This window comes from Dermacentor variabilis, chromosome 7 (genome assembly GCF_050947875.1).
Source record: "Dermacentor variabilis isolate Ectoservices chromosome 7, ASM5094787v1, whole genome shotgun sequence".
NCBI classification, from domain to species: Eukaryota; Metazoa; Arthropoda; class Arachnida; order Ixodida; family Ixodidae; genus Dermacentor; species Dermacentor variabilis.
In genome coordinates, this window is record NC_134574.1 from 56,468,828 (window position 1) to 56,484,349 (window position 15,522).

At 48.2% G+C, this 15,522-nt stretch overlaps 1 protein-coding gene across 1 annotated transcript; it reads left to right on the forward strand.

The window, feature by feature from the left end:
* The first annotated feature begins 396 nt into the window (after window positions 1-396).
* LOC142589049 (uncharacterized) lies at window positions 397-12,705 on the forward strand. The gene is made up of 3 exons (XM_075700836.1): window positions 397-639; window positions 3,135-3,467; window positions 12,452-12,705. Exons 1-3 carry the CDS (start codon window positions 415-417, stop codon window positions 12,641-12,643), a joined length of 750 nt encoding a protein of 249 aa, XP_075556951.1. The 5' UTR covers window positions 397-414; the 3' UTR covers window positions 12,644-12,705.
* Window positions 12,706-15,522: the final 2,817 nt, after the last annotated feature.

Below are 15,522 nucleotides of genomic sequence, written 5' to 3' on the forward strand. Positions count from 1 at the left end.
TATCCGGTTATCACCAGGCACTCACATATACTGCTAAGGGTCTTTTGCAAATATCGTTAATTTAAGAATCAGGCCATTATACCCCTGTGATTTTCTCAAAGTTACTAAATTCAAAGTGCTACTCACTTTAACGAACCTGTCAGAGAAATTTTGTTGCAGTCGGCCTTCGAAGCCATCAATGCAAAGAGCAAATGTTTAGTCACCAGTATTGCAAATAGATTTTCAACGTGCGCAATGTTGACAAGAAGCGCGAAAGGAATATCCATCGTGCGGCTCTCCTAGCCACCACGTACTCATCCACTGGGTCTTTCAGGATCACTCATTTCATATGCGCTCTCGTGATCCGCTCGCCGTCCTTTCCCCTTCGCTCAGCGGCGCCATGTGTCGCTCATGCGACAAGTGGCGAGGCAGGTGATGAGCAGTCGGGACCCGCACGACGCCCGGCCGGTGCCCAGTCCGCCCTGGTGGTCGACGGTGTTCTCCAGTCGCTACAAGACCGAGATGTGCCACCACCTGGAAGAGCAGGGCTTCTGCAGCTTCGGCGCCGGCTGCGTCTACGCGCACAGCGCTGCCGAGCTGCGACCCTTGCAGAGGCACCCCAAGCACCGCTCGCAGCTCTGCAAGGACTTCCACGAAGAGGTCAGTCTTCTGCTTCGCTGTTACATTTTTCCGTGGCCCAATTTCTTTAACTTTCTTTGTGAACTTTACCGGATTTACGTACTGTGGCAGCTGTTGCTACCTTGCCGAAAGTCAAACAGGGGAGGGGCAGTATTCCGCGAGTGTGCTCTTACTGGACACGCCCACTACGTCTACTGCTGGTGTTCTGATTGCCTGGGCCAGGGTACATGTCAGCAGACGGGAGCCTCGAGCCAATCAGCATTTCGGCAGCAGACGAAATTGACATGTTCCCTAGGTGGACACTTGCGGAAACGCCTCACAGTAGAGCTCGCATGTAACACATTGTCTTTATATCGCGTGTCGCAGATAACGTTAGCGATGCTGTTAAAATAAAAAAATAAAAAAAAGGAACACAATGACAAATAGAATTATAAAACCTACGGTCTTCAGTCACCAGAGGTCTGACGACCAAACGCCGTAGGTTTTAAAATCGTATCTCGCTGCGTGTTTTTCTAATCTTACCTTTTTTTTCCTTCGCCAGACAGCTTGGCTAAGATTAGCAGGGACTCTATGTATAGCCATTCGTCCTACCTGTCCAGACGTGCCAGTGACTGGCTCTGTTCCTTCCAGAATTACGCAGTGGAACACCAAACGCTGCCTAAATTTTATCACTGCAACAAATACACGGTGTTTCAGCGAACACCTTCAAAAATCCTGGAAAGTTGCCTGCGGCACAAAACAATTCTTGTCCATGAACTGGTCTACTCGAAAAGGCGGACATTACTAGCAGAAAACATTGAAATGCGTAATCGACTAATTAACAAAAACGCGCTAATTCGGCTTCTAGCTAATGACCTCATGGCACATATTGCAATTTGCAAATTCTAGCATATCCACTGCATAGTAATTCTGTGGATGGCCCCCTTTTTACGATGAGGATAGCAATAGGAGCTTGTTGGTACGGCATATTGTATTTTGTTATAGCGCAAGCTTTACACGGACAACAGCGTCAGGACACTGTCAGATGTGCCTTCTGTTGTCCGTGTCAAGCTTGCGCTATAGCAAAATAAAATATCCCTTTTTACGACATATGCACCTTCGAACATGCGGTAAATGTACACTATCGTCCCGCGAATTACCTCCCCTGAGCTGACCCCTCGCCACGTGGCTGCCGGTTATCCGCAGTTCTCTGAAGTGCGCCACCGTCCCGGTTGGATCGGAACACGTGCAGCGGGCTGAAATAGCTGGAGGCCGATCCTAACAACTTCTGCAAACTGCACCCGTTAGGACATCTAGAGGAGACAAGCTTGCAGTCAATTTATATTACTAGAATTTGTTACAATGTCTAGGAGGATTTTGCAAAACTCCTATTCACGTATTAGTAGCGTATTAGTGGTGTATATTAGCCCTGTATATTACATCAATACTGCTCGCTGTAGAGGTGCTATTAGATGCCGCTTGCATAATTGTGATATCATTTTTCCTTGCTGAGTTAGTTACAAACTAGACAGTTTCGTTTTCCGAAAATTTGTATTTTCAACAATTTTTATAAAACCATCGACGGCCTAGATCAAAAATCTGCTCCTTACAGTCACTGCTTTTTAACATTTTAAACACAACAAACTTGGCGAAATTCGGTGCATGTGTTTCCGAGAAAGACGATTTCTCATCATAGCGTGTTGGTTATATCGTGTTGGTATGATTATTAATCACTCACTCGCCGAACTTTCCACATTACTCAACGATATCTTCTTTGCCATGTATTTAGGTATGATCCCCCGAGCTAAAGCTTCCTTTTAACTGTCTTTGCTATCTTCCTAAGTTCGAACTCGATGAGATAACACCGGGGATATGCAATAATCGTACACTATTTCAAAAATAACGGTAAGCTGCCATTCATGGATTTCAAGTGCCTGCCATATGCGTTAAAACATGGTCGAGGGCATAACAGTGTTGTTCATATGGTACATAAAACTTCATACAAGAGTATGTGGAGTGAGTGTAATGCAACGTGTGACACAGAAGTTACGGGTTAGAAAAGGACTCATATTAGTTGTCGAGTCGAAGGAGACGCAAAGCAACTTTTATTTATCATTACGTTTCAACGTAAATGCGAGGCTACAACGCCCATTGCGTTGCATTTACATTTCATATCGACCTCGCCATCTCAAGTCAGCCTTGGCCACACGAAAACCATTACGTACCTACCGTTAACAGCACCCGCCGTGGTTGCTTTGTGGCTACGGTGCTGGGCTGCTAAGCGCGAGATCGCATGGTCGAATCCCGGCCACGGCGGCCGCATTTCAATGCGGGCGAAATGCGAAAACACCCACGTACTTAGATTTAAGTGCACGTCAAAGAACTTCAGGTGGCATAAATTTCCTAAGCCTCCCACTACGGCGTGCCTCATCATCAGATCGTGGTTCTGGCACGTAAAACTTTATAATCAATTACTTTTAATCCCCCTAACAGCTCCACTTTAGAAATGCAAATGCTTTTCCTAATTTGCTTTGCAGGGCTTCTGCAGCTTCGGCAGCCGGTGTAGCTTCATCCACACGAAACGGGAGACGGCCGACATCGTGAACGATGTGCTGAACAACATGCGCATGGCGCCCCCGATGCCCGAGAACCCGGTCACGGCCGCCGCCTCCGCCTCCTCCTCGACGGGCGGCTCTCGCTCGTCCACCCCGGCCAGCTGGAGCAGCTGCGACCAGGGCGACAGCGCGCAGAGCTCGGTGGCTGACACCGGTGGTGGAGGCGGGGAGACAACTGGGGCTACTGCTGCAGGGGACGAATCCCCGCCACCCACCAAGAAGCGCAAGCGGCGAGCGCAGGGAAAGAAGAACGCGGTGAGTGCATACAGGCGCTGCTGTGGAATAGTCCATTGACGGGGCAGTTGGTGTGTGCGTGGGGGGGGGATATCAGGGGGACAGTTTAATGGAGGCCGACAATGATAGCGCTTGTACATCTTGGGCTTGCTATTTCACATGGTGCATTCGAATTGACAGAGGGAAAATAATCCAATGGTAGTGGGCAAGGTTCTCACTGCTGTTGCAGGAGTTGCCGGGTGCTTTTCTCTTCGCGAGAATAGATTGGATATTCCTACGAAACCTGCCCCAGGACGGTATATATAACCATCAAACAGATGTCTGAGGAGAGCACCTGAAAGTATTATAAACGAGGTGGTGCAAGATCTCCGGGGCACCCAAGAGGCAGCGGAGGATCAAAGCTGGAAACGGGTAGGCTCGTGTCTTGGGGCAGCCGAGGCCGGTGCATAAGGCTGGTGAATAAGGCTGGATGTATCAAATCTGTCCTCAAGATTTATTCTTCGTACTTTGCTTAAAGTTATACCTTTAGATATTAATAAAAGCCCTCAACGAGCATGTTCCCGTGGCCATTGATAGTGATACCGATATTGTCCTCATCGTCAAAGGCCTCGGTACGATCAACTTGAAGCTCCAGCGCCCGACACCCAATGGCCTTCAATGGCACAATCGCCTTCTGGCAGCAACTTTTAGCAAGAAAACGCTCGGAACCACTCCCCAACTTCTGACCGTAACGTGACGTCTCCTCCTGCTCCTCCACTGCACCAGTCTGCTACAGCACGCCGTCGTTCAAGATCACCACCGCCGGAAAGCTAGAGAGCGCGGCCAATGGAGGTGAAGTAGCTGGAGATTCGCTGCTGGAAGATATGCCTCCGCCTCTGTTTATGTTGAAGAAAAAAGTGGAAGTCCTTGTTTATGGTGTGTCTACAATGACGTTAGTGGACTCTGGTGATATTGTTTCTGTGATGAACCTAGCTTTTAAAAGGTTATTAGAACTCAAAGTGGTCTTTCAATGGAACCAAGTGGCAACATATTGTGGCGTAAGTGGGGATTCGTTGTCGCTTGTTAGTGCTTGCACTGCACAAGTGCCACTGGGTGGTCGAGTTTTCACGACGAAATTTACCATTCTCCGTCGATACTCACATGATATGAGGATCGTGAGGATGGATGTGAGGTATTGGACTTTCTACAGATCTGCGCGGCCACAGTTGATTGCCGAACAGGAGAGATGTTCGTAAGTGGCGATGTTTCGTACGAGCTCAGGCACAATGCTCCAAGCAAGGACGGTGCATTTCATGCCTGTGAGGACACTCTCGTGCCTGCTTTGTCCACTGTGAGTGTTCCGGTGGGCTGTGTTAGTAGCAGTCATCAGACCTTCGACGACGCAGTAGAGCCTGCGCATTTAACGTGCATGAAGATTTTTTTTCTACCACACTGTCTTGAGTGTGTGGCTCAGCTGCGCTCTAATTTATGGATTGTCAACCCTACAGGCGAAAACGCAGTGGTACCCGCTGGCCCGCAGCTTGCTTTGTTCAAAGAGCACAAGTCGACGCCAGTCGCCGTGCTCGCAGAAGTTCCACAAAAAACGAGCGGGCTCTTGTACAGAAGACTAAGATTCTTCCTATGATCAGCAAGTAAATCAGTACGGGCGAGCGCCGTACATTAGTGAAGACTCTAACAAAGCACTTATGTGTCTTCGACTTTGCCCAGGAGGATAACGTGGCTTCCATTGCTTAGTCTTGAAACAAGCACATAATTAACACGGTGTTGGCGCAGCCTATTCGACAAAAACCCTATCGAGTATCACCGTGAGAGCGCAAGATTATCGATGAACAAGTTTGCAAAATGCTACAGAATGGAAAAATCCAGGAATCCTCCAGCCCATCGGCTGCTCCAGTTATACTTGTGAAAAAGAAAGACTGTACTTGGAGATTTTGTGTGGACTACTGCCGTATCAATTCCATTACTGAGAAAAACGTTTACCCTCTTCTAAGGATAGATGATGCATTGCCATGCTTTCATTCGACGTCCAACTTTCGATCTGTTGATTTGCGATCGGGGTACTCGCAAATACCAATGCACCCGACAAAAAAAAAAAACGGCATTTATTACCCCGGACGGCCTGTTTGAGTTCGAGGTCACGCAGTTTGGGCTGTGCAACGCACCCGCGACTTTTGAAAGAATTATGGACACCATTCTTTGAGGCCTCAAATGGGATATTTGCATATGCTACTTAGACGACGTTGTCATCTTTGGAACCACTTTTGAAGAGCACAACTGGCGCCTGGAAGTTGTCTTAGGCTGCATCAAATACGCCGACCTAGTACTCCATTCTAAGAAATGGCACTTCGGTGAGCGGCAGGCATTGGTCTTTGGCCATCTTGTAGAGAAGGGTGGTATTAGGAGTGACCCACAAGACAGCAGCTGTTAAAGCGTCTAAGCCTCATCGGTCTGTTAAAGAGCTTCGAAGTTTCCTAGGCCTCTGCGGTTATTTCCGCCGGTTTATACCCGTATTTGCTGATATCTCCTATACACTGACTGGTCTGCTGCATAGGACACCGCTTTTGATTGGATTCATGAGTGCGACGCTTGTTTTCGTCTAATGAATTTCGTAGTGACGACGGCCCCATTCTTCGTTATTTCAACCCAGCCGCACCTACAGAGATCCACACCGATGCGAGGGGCGTGGGCTTCGGTGGAGTCCTCGTTCAACAATACGACCGGAAAGAGCACGTCATTGCTTATGCGAGTCGCACGTTAAGTAAGCCTGAACGCAATTACACCATTACGGAGCAAGAATGCCTAGCGGTCATTTTTGCCGTGCAATGTTTCCGTTCGTATGTGTTTGGGCCTCCATCACAATCGTCAGGGATCATTCGTTGTGCTGGCTAGTCAATCTCTGATCCCTGTGATCGTCTCGAGCGCTATCAGCTCTACGTCTCCAGGAGTACATTTTCAAACTTTCGTACAAGAGTGGTCGTCTACACGCTGATGCTGACTGCCTTTCAAGAATGCCACTAAGCAGTATGCTTTGTGGTGCGGATAACATTTGACCACCTGATTGCTTCTTCAGCACCAGCATTTTTTGATGAAGAAACCTTTGCGAAGGAGCAGCGAGAAGACTTCAGCTTACAGCCACTTTTCAGCGCTGCACATGACTCAACAACCCGAGGCTTTTGTGTTCGTGATGGCCTCCTCTACAAAAGGAATTTCGCAAACACTGGGTGTCCGCTTCCTTCGTGTTGTTCAGGAGAAGCTACGCTCCACTATTCTGCGGGACATGCACGACGGTCTTAGCCCCGGACATCTAGAAGCAGCGCGTAGGTTTCATCGTGCCCAAGAGCGGTTTTACTGGACCCGATTGCGTCGTTCGACTAAAATGTATGTGGCCGGTTGCGCTCAGTGTCAGGCCCACAAGCACTTAACTACCAGGCCAGCCGAACTCCTACAAACATTGACGCCTCCTAGGTCTACTTCCGAGCAAGTTGGAATTGACCTCATGGGTCCCTTTCCCCGCTCGTCAAAAGGAAACCGTTGGATCATCGTAGCTGCCGATCATCTGACCCTGTACTGCGAGACGGCTGCCTTACCATCTGCCATCGCCAGTCAAGTTTCCCTTTTCCTGCTGCACTAGATCATTTTCCGTGACGGCCCTCCTTGAGTCTTCATCAGGGACCACGGCCGCTAGTTTACCGCAGGTGTCGCAGAATAGCTTCCATTGTGCGCTTCCAGCTTTCGCCATTCGACACCGTATCACCCGAAAAAAAAAATTGGCTGATCAAGCGTACCAACCGCACACTGTTAAACATGTCCATGTATGTCGCGTCGGACCATAAAGACTCGGACGAAATTTTGCCCTTTATTACATACGCCTTTAACACTGCAAAGCACGAAAATGCCTGATACAGCCCGTTTTTCCTCTATGCTCGTTCGCCGCGCCACACACTGGACACCACATTTTGTTTCTCAACCCACGACGATCTCTCCATCGGCGAGACTGTCTCGCTGAAGAAGCTAGACGCTTGCTTGGCTCGCATGTGTGCTCTGGATTCGCATGAACGGTCAAAAGCACGGTACGACAGGCGCCATCGTGACGTCACCTATTCTACAGGCGATCTAGTCTTGCTGTAGTGTCCGATGCGCAAACGTGGCCTGTGTCAGAAACTTCTAGCCAGCTATAAAGGCCCGTACGTGGTTGTTGACAAGCTCAGTGAGGCCAACTGTCGACTGGCGCGTCTCACCACAACTGGACGACGCTCCGCCAAGACCGGGGTTGTACACGTTGCTCGTCTGAAGCCCTTTACTCCGAGAACTTCACTGACTCGCCCGGCGGGCTTCGTCTAGGAGTGAGTGAGTGAGTGAGTGAAAAACTTTGTTAGCTTTAGATTCTTTGGTCTTCTGCGGTCTTCAGATGGCTTCGTCCATCTTCTAGCACAACGGTCGGTTGCCCTTAGTCCAGGGCTCCGCTGGATGCTGCTGCCAGTTGTGCTCGCCGAATCAGACCTTCTTGGTCGACCTGGCGATCGCTGAGAGCACTCCCTCCCATTGCTCCGCATTCGGGTTTGGTATAACGGGTACCACGTCTATCTTCTGGCATGCCCACGTTATGTGATACAGCGTGGGTGTTTCGTGGCACCAGGGGCATTTGTCATTGTATTGTGTGGGATAAATTTTGCTGAGTACGTTTAGGTTCGGGTACGAGCCCGTTTGTAGCTGCCTCCACGCGACAGAGTCCTCTCTGCTAAGGGAGTTGTGCGGTGGTGGATACCGCTTTCTGCAGCCCTTGTAGTAATTTAGTATCGCCGAATAGTCTTGGGGTACAGGTTCGGTCTCCTCGAGGTCGCCTACGTTGGATGCTCGGTAATAAGTGTACCCTCGAGCTATCCTGTCCGCCTCTTGGTTCCCTACCACTCCCGTGTGTCCCAGCGTCCATACTATCGTATGCCTAATTGGTTTTTCATTTGTTTGTCGTTGTGTTATGTGGTCTCCGGAGCGGAGTATGCGGAGCGCTCCGTGCCCTATTCTGCCGCGTAGGTAGTTGCGGCACGCCGTTTGTGAGTCTGTAAGGATGGCTAGAGACCGTTTAAAACGATATCCCTCCGCTGCCGCTAGAGCGACGGCCACTTCTTCAGCCTCGACTATCGTACAGCCTGGTAGTGATGCGCTGGTGATCTCGCGCAGGTTCGAATCAATCACCGTTGCTACCGCGTTGCTGTTGCTGTGCCCCGCTGCTCTGGCGTATGTGGCTGCGTCCACATATACTGTCTTTTCTTGGGGTGCTAGTGTCTTTTGTAGGTATTCAGCCCTCGCTTCTCTGCGTGCTTTGTGTAGGTTGGGATTCATGTTCCGGGGTATGGGTGCTACTTTTAGTGTGTTGCGATACTCGTCCGGAATTGTTTCGGTCCTCTGTATCTCTTGAAGTTGATCGGCGCAGCCTAGTTTCTTCAGGAGCTCCCTGCCAGATGGGGTCTGCTGTAGTCTGCGCTGTTGGGAATCTAGTTGCGCTTCTTTCAATTCTTCGAAGGTGTTGTGTAGTCCTAAGGCTAGGAGCTTTTCGGTTGAGGTATTGTGGGGAACGTGGAGTGCGGTTTTGTAGGCTTTGCGTAGAATCGCGTCCGCCTGTTGTTTCTCACTCTTGATGGGATTGTAATATGGGAGGCTGTATGCCACTCGGCTGACGACCAGGCTTCTGACCAGCTTGAGTGTGCCCTCCTCTCGCATGCCGTGGCGTCTGTGTGAGATGCGCGTGATCATGCGGGCTACTTGTAGGGTGGATGCCTTGAGTAGGGCGAGGGTGTGGTGCAGCGTTGGTTTGACTGTATCCACATCCCCAGGATTCTGATGAGTGTCTTTTCCGGTATCGGCTTCCCCTCGAGTAGACGTTGAGCTTTAACTCGTCGCTTGTGGGGACTGTGCGGTTTCGCTTTCCTCTCCAAACTCTCAGGAGCTCGGACTTCTCAGTGGACTTCTCAGTGGATGGAAAAGCTCGTAGATTTTTGCCTTCCTCTGTTTCGGGGGGCTGTATGCATTTACAATAAATATACTGCACCTCTTTCTTTTCTTCTTTGGTATAATTTCTATAATCACGTGCTCTACGTCGGTGTCGGCTATCCTGTCGTGGCTTATGGCGATGAGTGCCTTGCTGACTAGGGTTGCCGTTCTTCCTTTCTCTTGAGTCTCGTAACACGTGTATCCTGCGAGTGTTGGTGTCGTGCCCGTCTCTTGAAGCGATATGATGTCGGGCGGTGTTTGTTGTGTGTGAATGTATTGTTGGAGGAGGCCCTGCTTCTTACGGTAGCCTCTACAGTTCCATTGCCATATATCTAAGGTTTCTTGCTTCTTTAAAGTTGTACTGGCCATGTTTAAGCCTTGGTGTTGTTTGCGCATGTGTCGGCGAGGGATGCCAGCGTGGGGCGGTGGTGAGAAATATTACGGTAAAAGTAGCGCAAGAGTGAAAGAATTGTGGGGGAGAACACGAGGAAGAGAAGGACGTTTTACCCCGTCTCAGGCTCGCCTTGATTCCTCTTAAACAAACCCCGTTTATTTCGTGACGTAGCAATATAAACCCTATCTCTCCTTTCATTTCTACCTATACCTCTGTTACACCGGTTCCTCTAGCCCCCGCCTGCCTATCAATTTTTCTTTTCTTTCTTTTCTAAGCTTTCCTTCATACGTCTGAACTTCTCTTATTTTCTTTTCTCTCAAAAATATCTGTTTGGCACTGTGCCATGCTCAGTCCAGTTATTTTTAATTAGGCTTTCCTTTTCTACCTGTGATACACTAGTGGTGCAGGTTGACGCATCTCTCCTTTACGCCGCTCTCACGTCTGCCCTCTTTAGCGAACAGCCAATGTTTTATGCGAACACCCCCTGGCACGTGCAGGCCTCGGCGGTCCCCTACCCTGCGAGTAACCCGGGTCACAGCTTTGGTGTCCTAGACGTACCACCAATCATACGAAATAACAAAAGTTACAATGATTAAACAAATGATACCGCCCAGCCGCCAACGTTTGACATTCAGTTCAGCGCTGCCTCTTCCCCCGACTTCTGCAACGCCACTCACAACTTTGCTCAGTAGGGTACCTTGTTTCCTTATTTGAAGTTTAAGAACAAATAGGCAGTTATTAATGAAAACTAGGAGTAAACGAGCAAATGAAGTCCATATTGCTAACGGGCAAACGAATGTGTAAGTCTCCACTGGCGTAAGTGTAAGCCTTCGTGGCTAGGGTTGAGTTGGCATGGAAAAATTACAGAAAGACTAATTACGCAGATACAGCGAACACGCTCGAATCTACGCGAAGCGAAATTTTCAGAAAGTGGCTAATAAAATCCTATACAACTAGAGCTGACAGGCACAACTGTCTTTTTGTCACTGACGAGTGGTGCAAAGACAGTAGGCGTCGTGGTTGCGCTGCCAAACACCAGGTCGCGCCCTGCCGCGACGGCGTAATTCGATGGGGACAAAATGCAGAAAAACGCCCTTGTCATGTGCATTGGGGGCATGTTAAAGAACCTCAGGCTGTCGAAATTATACCGGAGTACCCCCACTGCGACGTACCTCATAAGATCTCCGTTTTAGGCACGTGAACAACCAGAAATTAATTTTTAAAGTAGTCAGTAGCATATGCGCAGTGATCCAAGTTGGCGTCAAAGAGGCTAGATAGATAAACATACTGCAAACTGTGAAGTTCTTAAACATTGCTATTGGCACTAAACACCACGTGACTGGCTTCCTTCCTTCCCACAATTTGCACACTTTTTTCCGCTTTGACATTCTTAATGCTAACACAATAGAAAAGGTTTCCTACTTTACCAATCCCACACAACAAAAATTCCGACATAATCTGCCTTAAAGCCAACAGTAATGAGGTGATTAGCATGAGAGCAATGTAGCGACATGACATGTGGGTGATAAAACTTTTATTGACAATTTTAAATCGTCATTCTAATATTTACCCTGCTTCGATTTCGTAACGAATCGCTCATATAAGAGGTTTTTCAGTTTTTTTCTAGCATGACACCGTCGCATCCCAGAAAGCTTCACTAAGCGTGGTTTGTCCTGCTGGCACTGTCCTGTCCTGCTGGCACTGTATAATAGTACATCTTATATACAATTATGTACATATGAATAAATTTATTTAGTCATATGTATGCTATATGCAACACCATGTTATATTGCATGCGGTATATGCGGCTCATATTGCCACATCATTTTATCCTACATTACTTAGTATTAATTAATTAATTAATCAATAAGCATTAAATAAATAAATAAATAAATAAATAACATTAAATAATTATTAATGCATTATCATGCATTAATAATTCTATCACTAATGCTACTCATACCAGGTCTTACATTCTTGACAACATTATTCCTCAGAATTTCGAGAATAGGAGCCCACAAGAAAACTTCATGGAACAAAACACGGACAACTAATGCGGTTAATCTTCAATCTGATTGCAAATTATACAATGTTAGCAGGTAAAGACGGATGAACAGATCCGTAACGAACGTCAATAATGCTATAAAGCCAACAAAAATACTGTACGACATACTAAAGATGAGTACAAAGAATTAATGGAATTTTAGCGGGTAAAGATGGAAGAACGGGTCTCTAACAGATACAAATAAGGCTATAAAGGAAACAAAAATACTGTATGAAATAGCACAAATGAGTACAAAGCAGTTATTGAATGCTAGGGGGTAAAGACGAAAGAGCAGATCTCTAACAAATACAAATAACGCTATAAAGGAAACAAAAGTACTGTATAAAATAGCAGAAAATAAACTGTTCGGAAGCCAACCTTCAGGCACGCAATCCCCTCTTTTGTTTCGCGGGCGAGATTCACGTTTCCGGTGTTAAAGAGCAGGCAACAGCCGCAAGCCAAAGTGGGGAAATTAGGCTAAAAATGATAATCGTTATAAAACAAAAGATGAAAGAAATAACTGCGTATAATGATCCATCCTCACATTCGCTAACAATCACCGCACGCTGTGGTTTGCAGTCCCTGGACCCTCGCTGGAATCCAGGTACGTGGAAGCGCGACGAGTCCGACCTGCCTCCACTAGCCCTGGAGCCGAGTCTGCTAGACGCTCCGCTGGAGCCAGACTTCCGCCGGCGCTGGACTTATCGGTGGAGGGACATGCCGTACCGCCGCCTCGACGTCTTCGAGCAGCTCTGCCCGCGCGACGGCTGAACGACGGGCCCCCCAAACTCGACACACGGACGACACGTCACCGCTCGGCGACAGAGACTGACGACGTGCACTTTTCTACGCACCGACGACATTTCGCGCGTGCGCCGTCACACCTTTGACTTAAGCAAACTATATTGACGGCTGTATCATATCCGTGTGAGCGTGCAAGGAGCGTATATAGATTAACGCGGAATTGCTGGTGACGCGGCGTAACTGTTCGAGTACCTCGATGGGTGTTTGTCATTCTTATCACGAAAGCGTTTAAGGTAAATTGCCTCTGTGCATTAGATTGCGCTTGCAGTCCGAATTGCAGTTAACGGTTGTAATGCAATAACAGCGTGGATACGTGGGGTAAATCGTCAACTACGCTAGCGGGAATAGCTTTGTTCAGAACTGCGTAGTGACACGGGTACACAGGCAAGTTATATCCGAGAAGTGCATTGAGGCGCGAACCTACTGTCATGCTAGAGCGGAAGATTTAGAATTTTCCTGCTGTAACGAACTCTGTTGAGCTTCACATGTGATAAAGCTGGTAGCTGGTTTCGAGCACGAAAAGAAAGATGACCCGTCTGCATCGTGAATGGGTCCGGTGACAAAGCGTAGCAGGTTATTGGAACGGCTTTGAATGCCGGATGACTGTATTACGCAAGGCATCGATCGGATCTACAAATGAACGTGGAAGAGGGCAGGCTTTTCCGATGAAGTTTCTCATTAACTAAGTTTCTAATTTGTTGAATCGTGTACATCCATGTCTTCCAAGGGCATTGTTTTGCTGAAAGTGGTTGTCTCACGTAAAAACTCTCATTTTTTTTACGTAAAGCGCGTTGCACTATTTATTTCGCGGCTACGTTTCCTGCGACCCGTAGACGTGCCTTATTTATCGCTATACAATGTGGCGCCAACTCGGTGATTACGAGCCCGCTATTGGGCGACATCTGCATCGCAACAGTGCAAATGCAATTTTATTGTCACCCGGATACAAGGTAAAGAATTTACCATGACATATTTGGGGATTATTTTGATAGAATTTATTAGGCCCCTTTTATAAGCATTCGACGAGCGCCAATTTTTGCGCGAAACGTGTGCCTGTCCTATTTGTGAGACCTGATTGTGGAACGGCATGCTATTTATGAAAATGTATAAGAAATAATAAATTGAAGTGAAGTGAACTCAGTTTTCGAAATTCATTGGCTTCTAAAACGCCCACGTGCGCAGGTTGCGCATGCGCGTCGATAGCGCGACGGGGCGGTAACTGTGGCGACAACGAGTACGCGCCTCGAGTGGCCGTATAATGCTACTGCAATAAAGGAAAAAAAAAACGCATGTCTGCGCGCTACGCATATACTGAACGGATAAAGGTTACCACTTACATTAGATATGAATAAAGGCCATGAATTATAGGTCTAGCAAAACAAAAAAAAGAGGGGGGGGGGACTGCTATTCTGGACAGTCAATTTCCATCACGTCTATCAAATTCTTTGATGGATGCATTTCGAACCAGTAAGAGAGGCCGCAGGAGCCATCTGGGTTTGCTCTAGGCCAATTGGAGCTGACAATGTGAACTCGGCAATTCGTCAGTGTGCTGAAAAGCACCCCCAGTCTCTTCTCGCTGTATGGGTTGCGCGCAACGCTTTTGTGTTGCAAGTTTTCGATTGACGCTGAAAGGCATGGACAAAATTTGATCGTAGTCTGAGACATCGATACTCGTGCGAACACAAATGTTCCAACCAGAAACGGCACCCTCTTATCTCGTAGGCATCCGAACATTGACGTTTGAAGATAAAACTGAGTTGTGTTCTACGCGTATTCCTGCTGGACGGCGTACACGGTGCCAACACTTGCTTCCCCTCTGGTAGTCAAGGTAACAGCAATGCCACTACAGAAATAGCGAGGCGAAGCATCTATATAACATTTCGCTGCTTACGAACAAAGTCCAGGACGGCTTCAAATATTGCCCACTATGGTAGAGCACTATACGAGTATCGAGCAGGAAAAAAAAAATTGGAGGCTTATCAAGGTTAAGCCCAGTGGATGCGAAGCATCCACTGGGCTTAACCTTAGCGTATCCTTAGCGTTTGGAGGCATCTTGACCGCATACACGCCCGGCGCAAAGACGCTGGCCTCGGTTGCGGGCACAGAGACTGACGCGACGGCGGGCGCGCGCCGCTTCATCCCTGGCGTGACGTCACATATCACGTGATGCAGCGATGGTGGCGCCGCCGCCGCGTCGCGCGCGACGGCGCGAACCTAAGCGTGGAGGCCTCCGCCGGGCGACGTCCGACGGCGCGATATGAAGCCCCATCTGCAGCCGGTGTGACGTCATCACGTGACGTCACATCATGTGATCTCACTTCAGGGTCAATAGTGGCCACCGCCGGGCGTCACGCGAAGGCCCGATATGAGGCCCCATCTGCAGCCGGTGTGACGTCATCACGTGACGTCATGTCACGTGGCCCCACTTCAGGGTCAATGGTGGCCACCGCCGGGCGTCACGCGAAGGCCCGAAACCTACGTTAATATGCTTCGCATAAAAAAAGATGCAGTTGCGAGTAGCCGCAGTACTTTAACATAACCCCACAGATTCACAACACGTTTTCAAAAACTGCCGTAAGTTTGCCGTTACTTATACTAAGATGTATAAATATTGCTCTTGAGCATAGGTCGGGAGTTAATAGAAATGGCCAGTACTCGCAAATCATACTTTTTGCTTAGGGCTCACTCGGAGTCACTGAAGAAATCACTCTCAGGAAGTCAGTGTTTCCGTGAACATATCAGTGACTAAGAGACCATGTCAGATATATAGCCCATGCAGAGGGCTTACAAATGCTAAACATGCCGAACAAAGTGCACAAGAGTCTTAAAGATACAAGAAAATTCCT

Bases quoted from the DNA above. Each gene is read 5' to 3' on its own strand.
- LOC142589049 (XM_075700836.1), top strand. From the start codon at position 415: ATGAGCAGTCGGGACCCGCACGACGCCCGGCCGGTGCCCAGTCCGCCC. The intron at 640-3,134 runs GTCAGTCTTCTG...TTTGCTTTGCAG, and splicing joins GCAAGGACTTCCACGAAGAG to GGCTTCTGCAGCTTCGGCAG. The intron at 3,468-12,451 runs GTGAGTGCATAC...TGTGGTTTGCAG, and splicing joins CGCAGGGAAAGAAGAACGCG to TCCCTGGACCCTCGCTGGAA.